This window comes from Merops nubicus, unplaced genomic scaffold (genome assembly GCF_000691845.1).
Source record: "Merops nubicus isolate BGI_N331 unplaced genomic scaffold, ASM69184v1 scaffold38462, whole genome shotgun sequence".
In the NCBI taxonomy this organism is placed as follows: Eukaryota; Metazoa; Chordata; class Aves; order Coraciiformes; family Meropidae; genus Merops; species Merops nubicus.
In genome coordinates this window covers 15,435-35,385 of record NW_008593535.1, presented here as the reverse complement: position 1 = coordinate 35,385, position 19,951 = coordinate 15,435, and the positions used below count along the sequence as shown (strand labels likewise).

General features: G+C 37.0%; 1 protein-coding gene across 1 annotated transcript; it reads left to right on the top strand.

The window, feature by feature from the left end:
- Positions 1-331: 331 nt before the first annotated feature.
- LOC103768332 (protein transport protein Sec23A) lies at positions 332-19,326 on the top strand (the record flags this gene model as incomplete). Its single annotated transcript, XM_008935474.1, has 16 exons — positions 332-568; positions 677-756; positions 1,192-1,336; positions 1,670-1,828; positions 2,640-2,755; positions 4,646-4,769; positions 5,937-6,017; positions 7,371-7,460; positions 8,743-8,849; positions 9,846-9,999; positions 11,175-11,252; positions 12,347-12,508; positions 13,976-14,062; positions 14,663-14,818; positions 15,440-15,505; positions 18,811-19,326. Coding segments are annotated over 16 exons (1,932 nt in total), but the record flags the coding sequence as incomplete, so codon positions are not given.
- Positions 19,327-19,951: the final 625 nt, after the last annotated feature.

The window sequence follows — 19,951 nt, the reverse complement described above, 5'->3', positions numbered from 1 at the left end:
TGTAATATTCACTTGGAGAAATAAAAGGTCATTGTATGATAAAAGATTTATGTAATTGGCACGTGCTTCAAAACTATCATGACATTCTGAAAGGTTGTGGTTTTTTTTTTTTTTTTCTTCTATAGTAAGCATTTTGTTTTTGTTCAGAGTTCCTTGTGGCAGGTATTTCATTCCCCTTTGGCCCCAGATACTAACTACTTCTAGAGAGGGAACTAAGTTAGGTGGAACACTGACATTATTGGTATGATTAAACTTAAAACTTTTGCAAAATGTACTCTGTTTATTTTTGATCCCGTAAATATTGCAAGGTTATATTTGTGTTTCTTTAAAGCGTGGTCCTCAGATGCCTTTGATATTTCTTTATGTTGTGGACACATGCATGGAAGATGAAGACTTGCAGGCTCTGAAGGAGTCCATGCAAATGTCGCTTAGTCTTCTGCCACCAACTGCCTTAGTAGGTCTCATTACTTTTGGCCGAATGGTGCAAGTTCATGAGCTTGGCTGTGAAAGAATTTCCAAAAGTTATGTCTTCAGAGGAACAAAAGACCTATCTGCAAAGCAGCTTCAGGTAATGTACAGAAACAAACAAAAAGATGTCATGAAGGTGATGATGATGAAGAACTTTGAATAGTCTGTAAACAAATTTTATTATAAAATCTTATGTATTTGTCCACAGGAAATGTTAGGGCTTACAAAAGTAGCTGTTTCACAAGTTGGCCGGGGTCCTCAAGTGCAGCAGCCGCCACCTTCTAACAGGTAATGTGCTTAAAACATCTAAAAAGCATACCTTGACTACACTGATTTACTGAAAAACTTGCATTTTATGACAATGAAAGCCATCAACTGACCATTGAACCTTTTGATTTACTAGGAGACTAATGTCTATAGCCTGTTTCTTTCCTAAAGTTTGTACTGAGAAGAAAAGACCTAATGAGTGATGGTAAAATCATCTGGATGATGCTTTGGAAATGTTTTGAAAGAATGTTATATATGTAAACAATGGCGCTTCTGTTTGTTGGTATGATAGAAAGTGTCAACAGCTGCTTTAGTGCCACTTTCTTAAATGGATATCCAGTTTTTCCTTCCCTGTTCCTATCTCTTCTGTTTCTGTCTCTCTTATTTGAAATAGTGGCTTGGTGATACATTTTTTAACAATTAGAATCTTAACTAATTCCATGTATTTGTCTACAGATTTTTGCAACCAGTGCAGAAAATTGACATGAATCTCACAGACCTTTTGGGTGAACTGCAACGGGATCCTTGGCCTGTTCCACAAGGAAAACGGCCCTTACGTTCTTCTGGAGTGGCTCTTTCTATAGCTGTGGGGCTCCTTGAGGTAAGAGCTTTAACTCCAGTTGTGCTTACATGTAAACAGATGATTTTGCTGCAGAAGAGCTGCCACAATCTATACGTAAAAACCTTAGTAATTGATTCATGTTAGATTTGTATGATGATTCTGATGGGATCATCCCTTACGTGCTTAGAATAATTGTGTTTATACATTTTAATAAGGCAAAATTGAGACTTTGAATTAATGACAGATTTAATTTTGGGGAGGAAAAAGATGTGTTTATTGTTCGAATCCTATAAATGTGATAAATACTCACGTAACTATTGTTCAATTTGTAGCAAAACCAGATGGTTTTATTTGTCTTTTTATTTTCTGCAGTGTACTTTTCCTAATACTGGTGCACGTATAATGATGTTCATTGGAGGACCAGCTACACAAGGACCTGGCATGGTTGTTGGGGATGAATTGAAGTTACCTATAAGATCATGGCATGACATTGAAAAAGACAATGCTAAATATGTTAAAAAGGGTACTAAGGTAAGAGATGGTCATGGGTGATGTTTTAGGCACCTTACCAGTAGGCAAACATTTACATTGCTTGGAACTGTAAAATACTAGTAGTGGTAGCAAATGTATAAAGAGGTGGGAATTGTGTGGTTTTGTTTAGTTGTCTCTGAATAGTGGTATGTCTTCAGGAATTTATTTGGAAATCTCAGTATCTTAAGTTAGGACTTTGCCTGGCTCACATTGAAGCTCTCTGGACTGTTTCTCCAGTTTGAATTGGAAAAGGTTGATGTGACTAAGCGGTCTATCTAGAGTGAGGCTGTCTGCTTCAAAGACAGATGCACAGAACTGTCTCTGTGGTTGGGGGAGGGTTAGGCAGTAGAATTTAGGCAGAGTTTAATTCATCTGAAGCGTACTTTTGGGCAGGTGAACTGCATCCAAAATCTGTTCAGAGTTCATCTTAACTGTTACAGGAGCTTAAACGCTTAGCTCAGTTGTGGGCACTTGTCATTATAGACAGTTGAGATGAGAAAGGTAAAATCAATTCAGTGTGTTGGATCTAGTACTTAATGCAAAGTTTAAAAAGGAAAAAAAAATCAAGGTAATTTTCTAGTTGAAATAGCCACCACTGGTCTGTGTAGTGTGAGTCAGGTTCTCAGCTGGTCAGAAAAAAAATTACCTGTGTTGAAAATTCCAGTCTTAGTTTTAACTTCAGGAAACAAATATTCTTTCAGCTTGCATTGAAGTATGATGTGAATAAAGTGTGATAACATTTTAGAAGAATTAGGATGAGGAGTGTTCATGTCATAAATTGCTATGAACTGTATTTTCGTCTTGGATTTAGCATTTTGAAGCCCTGGCTAATCGGGCTGCAACAAACGGTCATGTTATTGACATATATGCATGTGCATTGGATCAGACTGGTCTTCTGGAGATGAAGTGTTGTCCCAACTACACTGGGTATGTGCCTATTCGTTTTAAAGTAGTATATGAACATGATGTTCTTCATGATTTTAAAATTGTTTAACGGGAAGCACTTACCTAAACATCCTGATCCATTTATAAAATAAATGCACAAACCCGCTCTGGTGGTTGCACTTGTACTGGAACGCTGGAATTTCTCAGCTTCTGGCAAATTTATCACCACAACTGTGGATTTAATCAAAAAGGGGTTTGCTGTTTTTCTTTTAATATGATCTGTTTGAGGCATAAATAACATGGATTCTTTTAAGTAGGCCATTTATCCTATGCATCGTTGCTCATTTCCTTTGCAGTTTGCGTATATGTAGGCTGCAGGTTTCAGTAAAGATGTGGACATGTCATTCTTCTTTTTCTTGCTGTTCGGAGTGGTACAAATTGCTGTGTTAATCTTTTTGTCTTGTTTATGCTTTCCTATGCACTGTTGTTCATAGGTTCAACTACTTTCTTAGGTGATTATTGGGTGCATCTATTGCTCCTGATTTTTGCTCCCTCTGTCCAGTTCTACATTTCAGATGTGGTCTTGTATTCCCTCCAGTTTGTCTTGCCATCAGTTCGCTGTAATGTGATCAAAGCAACTTCTATTCTTTCTCATGAAACCACTCCCCTGTTTTCTGTCACTGTGGATGACACCCTTACCCTTCCTGATCTGCAGTCTGGGACAGCTTTTGATTCTCACTTGCATGTGAAGTACCTCGTTAATTTTGTAAATCCTGCCAATTCTTCCTCTGTATCGTTGCAAAGACTGTCTTTTCTTTCTCTTTCTGAAAGTCTTTCCTACACTCATAATATTTCATCTGCACTAGTATAGTCACCTGCTTTACATATAATTTGATTTTTAGGTTAGGCTTCTGTATTCAGTCTGGGTTCTTTTGCCAAGCTCATTTTTCTTGCTTGTTACAGTTAGCTTTGTCAATACCAATTGTGCATAACATTAAATGAAGCATCTTTGCTTATCAGTTTAATAACTGATGTATCTGTGGCTAAGGGGCCTTCACAGTTGCCTGTCAGTATCTTTGTATGACAGAGGAACGTAAGCACATGCTAGTATCTAGACTTACCAAGAAGAATGAGAGATGCAGCTGCAGGTTGTGATGAACTTACACCACTGAGTTTCAGGACAGTTTGTCTATTTCTCCTACAGCTGTTCCTGTTTGGTTTGGTTACATCCTGCTCACAAGGAGCAACTTCTGTTTGTGCTTGTGTCAGTGTTCTTCTATCTTTGAGTATCTGTCTGAAAACATATACCTTATATAACATGTTTTGGGTGTAATGTTTCACCTAATACATATTTTACTAATAGGATTTAGTTCATGTTTTTTGATGAATAAACCCAGTATCTCCCATTACTACTTCCTGAGCGCAGTGTATGATATTCCACGATAAGTGGCGTCTATTGCAGTTACATTCACAGAATATCGCTAAGCATAAAAATAAATTGTGCTTCTTAAGCACAGATTTAAACATGAAGTATTGAGTGAACTACACAAATAAAAGTATGTGGAAATAAGTCTGCAATATTGAACATTAGAAGTCAACTGACCTTGCATGACAAGATTATGAGACATTCATAATGTTGGAGTCCAGTGTAGTATTTTCCCAGTGAAAGATTTGGTTATATATTATAATCACAGTGACCTTAAAATACTGAACAGGCAAGAAGCTCACTTGAAAATTTAATCCCTAACATTGTGGCAAAATATTAATTTAATGACAGTCCATTTTAGAAAGGCAAAAATGTGCCTCACAATAAACTGTCTTTAGTTTTGATCTTTAATAGAAATAAGCTATATAAGTCCTGTGTGCTAAATTATTGCATTATAAGTAATCTATTTTAACTGGAGGGTTTTGTTTGTCTTTGTTGTTGTCTAGAGGCTACATGGTAATGGGAGACTCTTTCAATACGTCCTTATTCAAACAAACCTTTCAGAGAGTATTCACAAAAGATATGCAAGGACAGTTTAAAATGGGATTTGGTGGTACTTTAGAAATAAAGGTAAGAATTCAAAAACGCAGTGTGTTAGTGAAATGCTGGAGTGGGATGGCTATGAATGGTGGAATCTTTGCCCTTCAAAGAATTTTTAGGAACATGCTAAAGAGATGTGTTAGGGTTGGCTTAGGCATAGCTAAGCTTTGTTACTGTTACTGCCTAGCTATCTTTTTGCAGTTTGGTGATTTTTGTCATTGTGTCAGGTATAATGTTAATTCCTCCTTACCTTGCATTCAGTGACAGCTAACAGGGACACCAAACTAAAATAAACGCCTCTGTTAGAAACTCACAATGCTCTGTCCGTAGATTCCGGTATCAGTAGTGGGTGTTTCTTGGCTTGAGGTCCAGGTTCTTTATGTAGTCCAGGATAGCTTTCATTTTCCATCCTTATCAGAATTCACTCTGGCACTTCAACAATGTTTATTTTCACCTCAACTCCTGTGAGAAGTTTAAAGCTCAGGGTGCTGTAGGTCAGGTACTGTCTTCCTTGATGTTTCTTGCAAAATGTTACAGTTCTGCTGTGTGGAAAAATATGGGGCTATTTTCTTGTTCAGTGAAATTCTGCATAAGTTTTTAGTACTAGGACAGATAATTGAACTTTTTTTTTTTTCCCATGTGTGTGTTCTTGAGAATTTTATTGGAAAATCCTGGAAAATGTAAAAAGGGAGCCCCAGTTCTAGAGGGATGTACAAATAAATTCAAGGAGGAAAATGACATTGGAAGAATGTAAATAACTGGATTTTGCTTTTAGCTAAATATGTTTAGGAGATGGAGTATAAATTTATGTGGGGTATGTACAGGCCTATCTTACCAGTCTTCAGTTTTAATCTCATCTTGTGGCTATTTTAATTACTTTGGTAAAAAATAGACATTGTCCAGTATACATTCTAGGCCCTGAGTTTTATCAATACTGGCAGCTTTTCTCCATGTTTTAGTTTATGTTCATGCTGTTGTTTCAAATGTATGAATTGGTACAGCAGACGTATGTAGTGGAATGTAGAAAGTGAGCCCATGAAGTTTCTCTAAATGTTTCAAGCATCATTATATAGATAATGTTTTGTAGAGGTACCAAGAGTCTGATATGCATTGAAGTTTTTGTTAACTAATGATAAAATAAGAATAAATTCTTCTTAGTGTGGCATATTAATGTATTTTTTTTTTCTAAATATCAAGACTTCAAGAGAAGTAAAGATTTCTGGAGCGATTGGACCCTGTGTCTCTCTGAACTCTAAAGGACCTTGTGTCTCAGAAAATGTGAGTCAACTTTGCTGAAAATGAAGGTTGTAACCTGCTACAGAGAAGCATGATTTTGGATTTCTGGATTTGAAGAGAGGCTGAAACTTTTTAATAAATGGAACACATAGTATTTTACCAGTTTTACATTGCATACATGCAAGGGCTGGTTTTTTTTTTTCAGTAAGCTCCTCTTCACTGCTAGATTATATTCAAGTTGTATTGGATCTTGAAGATCCTTTGTTACTTGTTTAGGTTTGCCCACTGGGTGGTTGCTTTAAAATTATTGCAGAGAAGTTATTTGCTGGTGTAGCAGAAACCAAGTAGGAAGTGAGTTAGAGTGCTTTATTAACCTCAGAGCTATGTCCTTTTATCCAAAGAGAACTATAAAAATACTTTTGTTTAGAAAGACTGAGAGAACAATAGGACACAAGACTATGGAAGCATCCACTTTATCTTGGTCCTGTCTTCCCCTTTGTGTAGCTGTTTCACTAAATGCACGTTTAATTAACTGATGAGACTATCCAACTAGTACAGGCTCCTGAATTAACTCCTTTAAATTTACATCAGACTTAAATCATCATTTATTTTCTTACCAAATAATATTATTACAGCTTAATTTTGCACTTAATCACTAAAACAATTCCTGCAAGTAACCAAGATATCTTACATTTCAAAAGTCTCACTTTCCTTCCTAGCAATCTGCATAATAGAAAGTATGAAAATGCTTACAAATGGCCATGCTGATGTTCACATGTTTTTCATGCCTAATTTTTTTTTTTTGTATTTATGATGGCATTTTTATGAGATAAAAATTTCAGTATAATCAGCATTTTTTTTTCTCCTAGTGATATGGTGCAGATTTTCTTCATTGCCTGAAGGACTGCATGTATTACAAAAGAAAGTTAAAAATCTAAAAAATATACATCACTCTCTGTATATAGTTACCCTGTTAGTTACTAGAGATCTTGTGACCACATACTGTATACTATGTAAGCTGTCTGCTGGAAGTTTTACTCATGTGCCTCAGAAGAGTCATTCCACTTACATATGCTTCTTAGTGCTTCTCTTGGGACTGTTTAAGTGAAGTCTAGTACTTTTTCCTGTTTTGGACTTGATTTTTCCATTTTTCTAATGCCATTTCCTTGTCTTTCTAACATTTAAATCTTTTGCAGTAGTCATCTTTTTTATATTATTTCTGCATTCAGAGCTGCAGTTATTTTACAGGAGTGTTTGTCTGAGACGCTGACAGAGTGAGGAGGGAGGAAACTTTGGGAGAGAGTAGTTGTAAACAATTACCTGTGATGTCCAGATGTACTACACAAACAAGGTAATAATTCTGGTTTGTAAAAGTATCACAAAATCTTTCTACAGGAGATTGGAACAGGAGGTACTTTTCAGTGGAAGATCTGTGGACTTAATCCTACTACAACACTTGCGCTGTACTTCGAGGTGGTCAACCAGGTAATAAATATTTGTCTACTTGTCTGTTAAACATAGTAATTTTATTTGATTTGATTGCTGAAGCCTATATTTTTGTGTGGTTCCTTCAAGAATGGTAGCAGTGGTACAAATGATGCTGTCATTTTGTATTGTCAGACTTCAGAGATGACACTAACAGCTTAATGATGAGCTAATCTTCTTGAATATGATGAGAACCAAAGAGCTCTACAAATTTTTAATAGAGTTGGTAATTAAGTCAAATTTTTCAGTGTTGCTTACTAATGTATATCAATTGCAATATATGAAAGTACTGTCATCTGTATATTTAAAAGTGCTTTTCAGTGTTTCTCTGATGTTTTAGTTACAGGGGAATTCCTCCATAATGTTAAATTTTAATTTATACTTTAATTGCTCAGTATTTGCAAGTAAAGGCTGGCTTCATTGAAATGCACCAGGGGCAAATAGCCTGCTTTTCTGTCTCCCTGAGAGTGTACTAGGAAAGAGGATAAAAGCAGAACAAGTAAATGTGTTACGTTCTTCTAGAACTTTCCCTTCTTCCAAATATTTGAAGCTCAGGAACTATGTGAGCTGACTGTAGTTTCAATACATTTAATGTGCTGTATTGCATACTTTATAACCTGTGCAAAAGTCTGTAATCTTGAAGTTACCTTAGCCATTTTTCATTTTACATTTTGCATGTTTATTTTGGTCTCATTTTATTAGTAGCTCTAAAACTGGTCTGGTTGAAGTGTGTAATAGTTGATTTCAACTGTCCTTGTCTTTTGGAATTGCTTATCTTGTTAGCAGTGTATAAACCTGTATTTCTACTGACCAGAGGTTTAAAATTTCAGTTTACACCTGGATTCCAGTCTTTGTTTCAGTGACACTTTCTGGGATTCATTAATCAACATTTTAGAGTAGTATCAGCTTTGTTGTCCTTTAATTCCAATGAATCAGATAATGTTCAAATAGAATCTAAGGAAGTCAACAGTTGTAACACAGCCTCTTTGAGAGTACTTTCTTTGCAATAGTATGTGGAAGGAGAGAGCTCTGGTTGCTTTAGGAGTATCTGGTAGGGGCAGCAACTGCACCTAACGTCCCTCAACAGTCTCCAAGTTTATTAATTAGTTTATTAGTGTTTTGTAAAGGTACTCAACATGACAAAAGCACCAGCTAATACATTTACGTAACTTGAGCTGCCTATTGCAAAGAATTATATAATTTTCTAGTAGTTTATATGTTTTCAAATTATATTGTGAAATCTCAAGATTCCCCTCCTTTTTTTTTTTCCTTCCATACTTAGCACAATGCTCCCATTCCACAAGGAGGACGTGGTGCAATCCAGTTTGTGACTCAGTACCAGCATTCCAGTGGACAGAGACGTATCAGGGTGACCACGGTTGCCAGAAAGTATGTTTTACTTGTGGGGAATAATTTTCGAAAAGCCAGGGTATATATTTGCCTTTTAATCTATAGATTTTGCAACCAGTCTGTTGTTCTGGGATATGCAGTTCTGCAAGTGGTGGAGGCATGATCATACCTTTGAGATGGTTGCCTCTCTTGTTCTGTGGGCTGTTTCTTCTCTGAGAGGTTGCAGTGGCTGTATAGTGATGTTGTAGGAGTGCTCTGAAGTAACCTAAGTGATTTTAGATGAAGAGGAAGCTTTGAGTGAAATGATATGACCTAAACTGTGGAGATGATTTGACTTAGGGAATGGCAAAAGTCACCTCACAGCATTACTTGAGAGTGCTTGCTGCAGTTCAGGGGGGTGTAAACACCTGTTCTTTCATGTATAATCTTTACCTGCAGCTTCCTTGATCCAATTTACTTCACAGTTTTAGAAAGTGAGGTTTAATATTATGCAGGCGTTTTCCAATGTCCAATGATATTTCCTTTAAGCTGAAAGAGATCATTGGTTGGTTAATTAGATGGATAATTATTTGTCAACAAAAGCATTGCCCTTACTGTTGATAATATTTTTTTAACTCTAATTCTATTAGTAAAATCTTGGTGACTGAACAAAAGGACAGATTAATAGTTTACCTTGTAAATTGAAAAGAATAAGCAAGGTGCACAAGTAAACTGCTAGTGTGGGAATGTGTGGTTAGCTTGATGGTCAGTGTTTTCTACAACTTACCTTTCACAATATATTGTTTTTACTGTAACCATTTTATATGTGGCATTATATTTTAGCTCACTGATTGCATGGGAGCTGTACAAATAGAGGGTATTAAAGAGTGGTTAACTGAGAGGCTACTCATTTGCACCCTGCAGATTTTTGAAACTCCAGCATGAGTTTGTTAAACTACTAACACTGCTTTCTTTGCCTTAATTTTGAAGGGATATTTTGAGGTTTGACGTCTTCCCGTTCACTGTGATGCAGATAGTTCTATTCTTCTTTTGCAGCTGGGCAGATGCGCAGACGCAGATTCAGAACATTGCTGCATCTTTTGACCAGGAAGCTGCTGCAATCCTCATGGCCAGATTGGCAGTGTACAGGGCAGAGACAGAAGAGGGGCCTGACGTGCTTAGGTGGCTGGACAGACAACTTATACGACTGGTAAAAAGGACCATATTAAAAGAGTCCACTTGATATCTTGCCTCCAGACACACCGTTCTTAAATGATTAAGTGTTTGGTGATTGTTTCTTTCAAGATAAAACAAAGCAAAAAATAAACTGCATGCTTCATTTCCATAAGATGGAAACGAGATTTTCTGTTTTAAGTGGAAAAAAGAGCAGATGCAATTTTAGTTCATTTATTATGGTTTCCTCAGCAGCTGATAAGTGCTAGCAACTGAAATTCTAGCATGAGATTAGCAGAAATTCTCTACTTTTTGCTGCCTTTAATGATACTGCAGAGTCGCAGAATGGTAGGGATTGGAAGGGACCTCTGGAGGTCATTTAGTCCAACAGCCTTGCCAAAGCAGGTTCACCTAGGGCAGGTTGCACAGGAATGCATCCTGGTGGGTTTTGACTGTCTCCAGAGAAGGAGACTCCACAGCCTCTCTGGGCAGCCTGTGCCAGGGCTCTGCCACCCTCACAGTAAAGAAGTTTTGCCTTATGTTTAGGTGGAACTTCGGGTGTTCCAGTTTGTGCCTATTGCCACTTGTTCTGTTGTTGGCCACCACTGAAAAGAGTCTGGCCCCATCCTCTTGACCCCCACCCTTTAGATATTTGTAAGCATTGATAAGTTCCCCTCTCAGTCTAATCCAGGCTAAACAAACCTACATCTCTCACCTTTTCCTTGTGAGATGCTGTTGTGTGATAATACGTTAGTTGAAATAGTTTTAGCAAATAAAAATAATTAAAAAATGAAAAGTAAAAGTATTTAGAAAACCGTATGGAATTTCTTTATTTTCAAAAGTTAAATTTTCTGTTTTGTTTTGCTTTTTTTATTTCTTACTTGTATGTGAACAGTTATTATTTACTTTTAAAACTGTTCTCCAGGGCTATTTAATCATCTGACTCTGCTTAGCAATTTTGGAGAAAAAAACAAAACCAAAAAGCCTCTGAAACCTCATATGCAAGGACATCACTGCTTGTTAGGAACAGAACTTATGTCAGTGGTTTTGCTAGGTTTCTGTTTGCTTACAAAGCTTTAAGCACCTCAGATCATGTGTCTGATGATTTGACACATCAAATCATGACAAGTCATGTGTTAAAACAAACTTACAGGAATGGCATGACCAAGCAAGTATGTTTCTTAATTAAGATAAATTTTGCTTTTACTCCAGTGTCAGAAATTTGGAGAATATCACAAGGATGATCCGAGCTCTTTCAGATTTTCAGAAACCTTTTCGCTTTACCCACAGGTGAGTAGAAGGAAGGTGTGTCTATAAGGGATATAGAGAGAATGCTTAGTGAAGGAAGACACTAAGCTGTTTAAACTAAGGCCACTAACCTAAACTGAGGAAGCTACTGCTATAGCACAGAGGCTTTACTGGATACCAGAATGAAAAGCCAACCCAGCTACTGTCTGGCATGTGATGTGAGGGAAATCACAGCTGTTGTCTGTGCCCTTGTGTCCCCTTTTGACCTCTGTCCATACATTAAATTTTCTCTAACTGTGTATCTTTTGTTCCTTCCGTAATGGAATCTTCATCTTACCTGAGTTTGTAATTCAGATAATGACACTTTGCTTTTAAGGGCAGTTTTAATGAAGAAATTTTGAAAACGTGAGAAAAGATATGGTTTTGCTCTGTTGTTTCCTCTATGATTTGTAGCACTGACCTGAAAAGAAACACTTCTCTGGGGAAGTGAATTTGAGCTTGACTATATTAAACTTTGAATAGTTTCTTTGCTAATAATCCATTCTGATAAATTCCTTCATTCTCATAGCTCCAGATATGTTGTGACATAGCTGTTGGACTCTGTAGACTTCTGTGATGTTAAAGTGATCTAACAGCCCGTCTCAAGGTGTTAAGTGTTGTGGAGAGATGGATTCAGCATGTGGAGAGACTGATTTCAGCAGTGAAAGGATTTGCTTTCTCCATTTTACTAATAAAGTTCAAATTTGCTGTGGTTCATGTTCTTTTTTCTGTTCATGTACTATACCTTACTTGGTGTGTTCAAGCACAGCAGCCTCTCTCATAGAAAGAGTAGAACTTAGAGTAGCGGAAGTGTCTAACAATATTCAGTCATACTATTTTTCAGTTAGTACTGGACAAGAAGAAATATTGAAGTTCTGTCTTGATTCAGAACTGCTCTGTAGGTTTACCCATCCTGTTTTCTCTGTCTTACTGTCATGAGAGTATATAAAAACTGGCAAAGGTGCATATACAAGTTAACAGCTGAACTTGGAACTTAATTTTGTTGTGGCATTGGTCTCGTAGTTTGTGAAAAAGTTTACTTGTGCAACTCTTTTTTTTTTCTGTGAAAGCTCAAACTGGTGGTTTTTGTTTTGCAGTTTATGTTTCACCTGAGAAGATCTCCTTTCTTGCAAGTTTTTAACAACAGTCCAGATGAGAGCTCATACTACCGTCATCATTTTATGCGCCAAGATCTAACCCAGTCACTTATCATGGTTCAGCCCATTCTTTATGCCTACTCTTTCAATGGGCCTCCAGAGGTATTGTTACATGTTACAGCAGGTTAAGTGCTGTTTTGAGGAGGAGATGATTTTCCTCACTGTTATATGTTATAAAATCCATGTATCTGTTATAAAATCTATTGCATGAGAAAGGATATTCATTTAATATAGAGCATACTTTGAACAAGGCATATCTCAGAATTCTTATGTAGCATAGTCTTGAGAACAGAATTGACTTTGTGAAGAGGCAATGTTTTGAGCTAAGGACTGTTTTGTTTGTTTGTTTGTTTGTTTTCTTTTTGAGAGCTGTAGGATCCGATCCTTGCTTTTGTTTTTGTGGTGCCAGAATGTAAATACCCACAAAAATGTTTTTATTTCAAAATGTACTTTTCCTGTAGAGTTTGGAGGAACTTTTTGTGTTGATTTGGGTTTTTTAATTTACAAAATTCTCTCTGTCTTAATGCCCTTTCCCAAAGCTTCTAATTTTTATGTGGTTACTACTAGGTATAATTTGGTGCAGAACCTTCTAGTTGACATTATCATGGCACAGCCTGTATAAACCTAAAATAAAGCTTGTGAAAGAAGTATAAGATAGGAGACATGGTGGAGAAGATGCTAAGACAGTGAAAATAAATGAAATAGGCAAGGATCCTGGCAGACTGGGATTCTAACTTCTGTTAGGATTTTTGGCTTTTTTTTAAGACTTAAGGGGATAAAGAAAGACATTTAAAAGTGGAGTTTAAATTAATGAGGTGGTTTGTGAAGAGCTATTCACAGGTGTAAGGTTGTTCTCCCATGTGTGAATAACAATTAGTCACATGGGTGATGCAAGGGGGAAGCATGTTGGAGCTGATTCCTCAGTGTAGAATGAATATTAATGTTTTCTTGATTCTTGGAATAGTTAATCTTTTTGGTATCCCTAATAAAATTGATCCAATTAAATCCTATAGTACTGATTAATTTAAATTGTATGTCACTATAGTGTCACTGCCCTTAAAAAGGTGAATTAAAAGCTTAGATATTACATTAGATTTCATAAGTCGTGAGTATTTACTATGTACAGTACTGGTGGGTATATGTGCACAGTCATAACAGCTGCAAGGACAAGACAGAAATAAACCAAACAACCTACAACCCCCAAATCATATACTTGAATAGCTACTGAATCTTAATACATCAAAACATCATTCAAATCAATGGCTTTGGATGGGTAAATATAGAGGTACTTGAAGGACTAGAAAAGTGCGTAATAATGAAAGAGGTTTCAGCTCTTGAATACATTTTATGTTACTTGCATGAAGTTATATATTCAAAATCAGACTGGATAACTTTAGAATGAGGTGGTGTGGGCTGTGGATGCGTAACATGAAAACAAATGAGTAGGGAGCTTTAGTAAGTGATTGAAAAGTTCCCAAGGTGCAGTTACTGAGTCAAAAAGCTGTTAATGTCATCTGATTGCGCAATTCTGCAGCAGCTGGTAATTTTTTGTTTATTTTTAAATCTTAGCCTGTTCTTCTGGATAGCAGCAGCATTTTACCAGATCGCATTCTCCTTATGGACACCTTTTTCCAGATCCTTATTTATCACGGAGAGGTGAGCTTTTTCATATCTTACATAAATATTCTTTTTCTGAGAGAGGTTGGGTTCCAGCTGAGTGGGCTGCATGGCCAGGTGCAGGCATGGCTGCGGTGCAGCTCGGGCAGGAGCCAGGAATGACAGCCTCAGCTTAAAACAATTGCCAAGCAAAGGAGGGGGGAACCCTGCTGAGGGTCCCTCGAGGTCTTCCCTAACAACAGCCTGTGTCAGTGAGCTGACCTTGAGCAGCAAGCTTCACTTTGAGAAGATGGGGAGCTGTGCTAAAGGCCCTGAAAGATAAATATGTGGCACAGGCATGCATATTAGAGAACTGCCAATAGTATCCTTGACCTCATGAACTAAATATTTAGCATACAAACGATGACAAAAAAAGCAAATGCAGATGGAACACAAATTAGAGTTAAAAAAAAATAAAATCTAGTGGCATGTTACTTGCACATCTTGGCTTTTAAAAATTAACTTGCATACTATTGGACAGAAGGAGATGAGTGATGAAAGAGGCCAGCAATGGCACATTCTTCTCTGAAAAGCCTTCTATATCTTCTAAAAAAGGACTGCTGAGTAAGTTCTGAACTGCTTTGTTCCTTCTGTCCCCAGACCATAGCTCAGTGGCGTAAGTCAGGTTACCAAGATATGCCAGAATATGAAAATTTTCATCACTTGCTCCAAGCTCCAATAGACGATGCCCAAGAAATTCTCCATTCCAGGTTTCCAATGCCCAGATACATCGACACAGAGCATGGAGGAAGCCAGGTACAGAGAAGTAAATATTATGTGACCACCTAGGCAGAGAAGTGTTAGTAACGTCATGAGATTTTTTTTTTATAGTAAATATGCATTTCCGTGCTAAAATATATGCAGGTTGTAAGTAAACATTTTGAATTTTAAAGCTATTACAGAGCCAGATACTTAATAGTAGCTTTTCTCCTGATTTATGAATCCTGCTATTTATTCCTGTTTTTACTATACTGACTTAGACTCTCAGATTCCTTGTGTGAGGTGTGTAGGATGAAAAAGGTAGTGCTTGTCAGGATCTCTGGACCAATATCATAATCATTCTTTGTGTTACTTTTTTGAAACTTAGTAATTAATCTTATTGATAATCACATTTGTTTTACTAGTGCTTAAAAAAAAGACAAAAGCTTAACTTTCTGATGCATTGAAAAGTTGTTAACAGTTCTGTATTATAGCTATAGAACTCAGGGGGTGGCTTTATTTATAGAGGTGCTACTTGTTCTTCTGAATAGGTATCTGTGCACATTTTTATTTCCAAACAATAGAAATTACATATTTCATATGCATAATTTTTTCTGACTACAAAAAACCTTCTGTCAGAGAAGATTAATTATTGCCATTTTTTGTTTGTTTTTTAAGGCTCGTTTCTTGCTTTCAAAAGTAAATCCTTCTCAGACTCATAACAACATGTATGCATGGGGACAGGTAAGTATGAATCTGCTGATGAAGCTTGTATGCATGAATTTCTTTTTCCCTCTTTCAGAAGTCAAGGGGTATGTAGTGTACATACCAGTAATAATGCCAAGTTTTGAAACTGAAAAAGAAATGAAGTTTTGGCCATATGCCACCACAATTGCAAAAGTGAAGAAAAATGGATTTCATTTCTTCAGACAAAAAAGATGTGGTTTTCTGCTTTAAGCTTCTGTTAGGCTGCTTTCATGGCTAGTCATCTTTCTTAGATACTTTCAGATTCCTTAGAATGAGAGCACTTAACACACATAAAGACTAAGGGACCTTTTTGCAATAGGGGAAATAAATTTTGACATTAATTATAAGCAAGAACTAAAAAAGTACACTAGTACTTTTCAGATGTACCGATGCTTACCAGGATTTTTGTGGCCCAAATGACCAGGAATCAGTTTTCCAAATCTTGCCTTTAGGAGGGGAGTTATGTAAGAGTTCAAAAGCTAAACTTCCTTGTATTCTTGAATGTTGCATCCCAGTTCCATGTTCCCTTCCACATTCAGCTTTTATACTGGGAAGAGAAGCACTGCTGTGAAGCTACACATTAACTGTACTTTTAGAATATTTTGCTAAAGTTCAGGTCATGTGTGGAAGAGCTCTGCAGCAATTTTATGGCAGTGAGTTTTGTTAGGTAAGTTTTATCAGGGTACGTTTCCATAGGGATGTATTGGTTCTATTGAAGCTTCTGGCAGAAAAGCACTGAGAACCAGAGTGAAAATACTTGAAAGCCTTTTACTGAGGCAGGAACAGCATGGTTTGAACCCAACCCTCTTGCCTCGAAAGCTGACAACCTAACCAGCAGCTTGTTAGTGTCTCTCTTCATCGTGTTTCCTGCACAACATGTACACAAATCCTGCAGTTTGAAAGGTCTTGGTTTTATCTAAACATTACCTGGAAAGTTTGTGAAGTTTTAACATTTGCCAACGGTACAGGACAGCTGTTTCCTACTGGTTTAATTAATATGCAAATGAAATGGTATTCCAAATGTAAATGCAAATACAAAACCACTCTTTAACCAATTTCTAAGGAAGTTGTTCATGTTGGACGATTGAGACTCTTTGATACTCGTTGTCTTAGAAAAGACAGCTCTCCCTTTTAATGCTGAAAAAAATTCAGGTCTAGGGTAACACAAATGACTTGTTAATTTCCCCAGTGGTGTTGAGGTTGTGTGCTCAACACAGTCTCCTTTGTTTGCAGGGTTTTTTGTGAACAGAGCTGAACCAAGTAGAAGTTGTGAAATGAGATATATAACTGTTGGGAGAGGGCTTTAAATTGGATTGGTATTGTTTTCTCATAAGCTTCTGGGATTGTTTCATGTAGTTTTATTTTGTGCAGAATTGAGTCTACAGAAAAATTTGCTAGTGCACATTGACCTGAAGAGGGCACCCACACATCGCTGGAACCACACTTCAGGATGTGATGAATTGACTAGTTTGGTTTTTAATATTGTCAGTAAAGATCATTTTGTTAGCAAATAGGTGCCTTGTATAGCGTAGAAAACATCTTCAGAAGATAATAGTAAACTTTCTGTAGAGCTTTATAATGTTGGTTAGATTTTGTAGACAGTTGAAAATTTCAGATTGCATTGGATGTGACATTTATTTGAGAATGCCTTTATTTTCAGCTCTTTTTTTACAAATCGTTTTGTCTTGGTAACTATGGGGAATTTGCAATTCGAAACAAAAGAAGGGGTCAATGACACAAATCTTATAAAATTCCTAACTAGCTGCCACCAAATGTTAATTAAATCTAAATTCTCATTGTATGCCTTAGGTCAAAATCTTGAATGAACAGAAACCAAAACTTAAGGTGGTCTGTGAAAAATCAAAGCTAATTCTCATGCACTTTTCAGACTTGTACGTTGTGATACTCCCCAGCAAACCAAATGCTCTGCTACCTTACCTGCTAGGACGAAGGGTTCCCAGTCTTCACAGTAAAGCTAACTGCTGTGTTGGTAGCAGTGATGACAGCAGCTGCCCATGTGCACATGCTGGACGAGTTGTTCAGCTTCAGGAGCAGAGCCTGTGCCTTGGTTTTTAATTACCCTGGGTTACCACTAGCAGTTGTCATGGGGGATCCCTTTTCTTAAGGGTCTGTGAGCTCCTTTGGTGGTTTGTTTATAGAGGATGTTGTACTGCCCTTCCATGTGTAGGACATAAGGTGGCAGATCATAGCCTGCCCCAGAATTAAATGACTTGCAGTTCCCTTGTGGCTCCTTAAGTAAGAGAGCTCGGCCTCAGCATTCGGCAGGCTTGGGAAACCTTGTTCTCATCTTGCTGCTCTCAGGAGATAGCTGATTTAGGAGGCCTTCCCCTGGCATGGCTGTGTGTTAGGTCAAGTCCATTCTAGTGACCTGAGAACTGTTACTGCTCCCGGATTTGGCCCTTGGTGGCTAACTGAGGAATAGTTTTGGCCAGTTCTCAACACGGGGCGCCAGTTGTAAGCATCCTCTTTAATACTTTCTTGTCTGTGTTTTGGAGTCAGAGTTCAGACAGCTCTGATTTCTCTTGGAATGTCTTGCTTTAGTACCTTCAAGAAGGAAGAATTGTTGAAATTCTTAGGAATTCTTCCTACCTTTCCTTCGTGCACAAGTCCACTGACAAGGTGGTTGGGGGTTTGGGTTTTTTTTTTTTTTTGTTCTTCTGTGATCTGATTTGGCAGTGGCATGACCTTCAGATGTTTTTTGGTGTTTCTCTGAAGTGGCACAGAGCTGTAGGAGAAAATTAGCCCAGTGTTTCTTGAGAAAGCCAGCTGACCTTCTTTTGGTGTCAAATCAGACCCTTAGTGGATTTGTTTCTACTTTCACAATTTTCATGTTTGAGCTTCACTGACAGCCACCTATTAGTTGTATCACTTGCATGTTTCTGTTTCACTTGTCTGCTCCACTGAGGTAGGAGTGGTACATGAATTGTGGCATGGAAGTTTTATTTGCTTTTAAAAATGTGTAACTTAGTATTTGGCAGCTGTCAAAGCCTCTTGAGTTTTGCGTGGTTGATGTAAATACCTTGCTGTACTGCAGCTCATTGTCATATGCATTAATATGGAAGAGACTGTAGCTGTGGTTTATGCTTGAATTTATGTAAACATATGAAAATTTATGTAAATGTACAGTCTACTGGTTTTTGTCAGAGGATTTCAGTAATTTCAGCTTCTAAGATCTTCCTAAATTTATACAGTGTTTGTTTAATGCAACGTATTGTGCCTTAAAATCCTTTTTTCCTCACAATGCGTGTAATCAATTCTCCTTCTTTCCTTTTATTTTCTAGGAGTCTGGAGCACCTATTCTTACTGATGATGTGAGCTTGCAAGTATTTATGGATCATCTGAAGAAACTTGCTGTCTCTAGTGCTGCCTGAGATTCTGCAGTGCATTAAAGGCACAGAAAAGCTGTCGCGATCTTTCAGCTTTTTCCCCTTTACCCTTTTCCGTGTCTCTACTGACGGAATGCTCTGATATGCACAAGCTGCCTGACTAGATGTAAAGCAGTGTTGTTTTCAAAGGAAAGCTTTTATTATCAGCAAATGTTTTAATGTGAACTGCAGTTTGTAAAAATGACAGGTAGTAGGTTAAGTTATAATTAGAGGAAAAAAGAACAGTCATTTTGATTACTGTGATAATATAATTACTTTGAGATCATCTCTAACAACGTCTAGGTATGATTTCAGTTTCCTTTATACATGGTTGAGGTTGATTCTGCTTTGCACTAAAAAGGCAGGTTGAACAGTAAAAGCAGTCTTGGGTGCTGTTGGGCTTTCCAGAGTGCCATATGACTACTTTTGCTTACTCAATTTGAGCACAAAGTGAACAAAGAAGCAACAAAAAGCATATAAAAATTGTATTCTCAGTCTTTTGAATTAGGCTGCTGAACTTTCCTGCAGAGATGATATTGTTCATATTCATTTTAGGAGTATTTAGTGTCATATATATATATATATTTTTTTTTCCATTAACCTTAGTTGATTCTTTGGGAATAGAGGTTTTCTTTCTTTACACATAAAAAATTTGAAACTGAAAAAGTAAAAAATCTGTTATTGCACGAACTTCCACATGTTGTACTGTTGACAAAAGTATGTATTATCAAACACAGTAACAGATGAATATGCTCAAAAGTTAACACTTTTTAGCTTGAGCTAAGCACAAATGCTTAGCTCTACCTGACACTACCAGAAAGGACTAAGAGTACAGCCTTGACTTTTGTCTTGGTGAGTATACTTAAAAAAAAATAATTAAAGTGATATTCACCTTTTTTACTATTGCCTTGTAATGTTACTACACTAGTACATGACACTGCACATCTGCTTTTGGTTTCTCCATTCTTTTTGTTATGGATTCAACAGGCTACAGTCCATGTTGAAACAGTATTATATTGAATATGATGTAATTAATTTGATAGTTCATACTTGATTT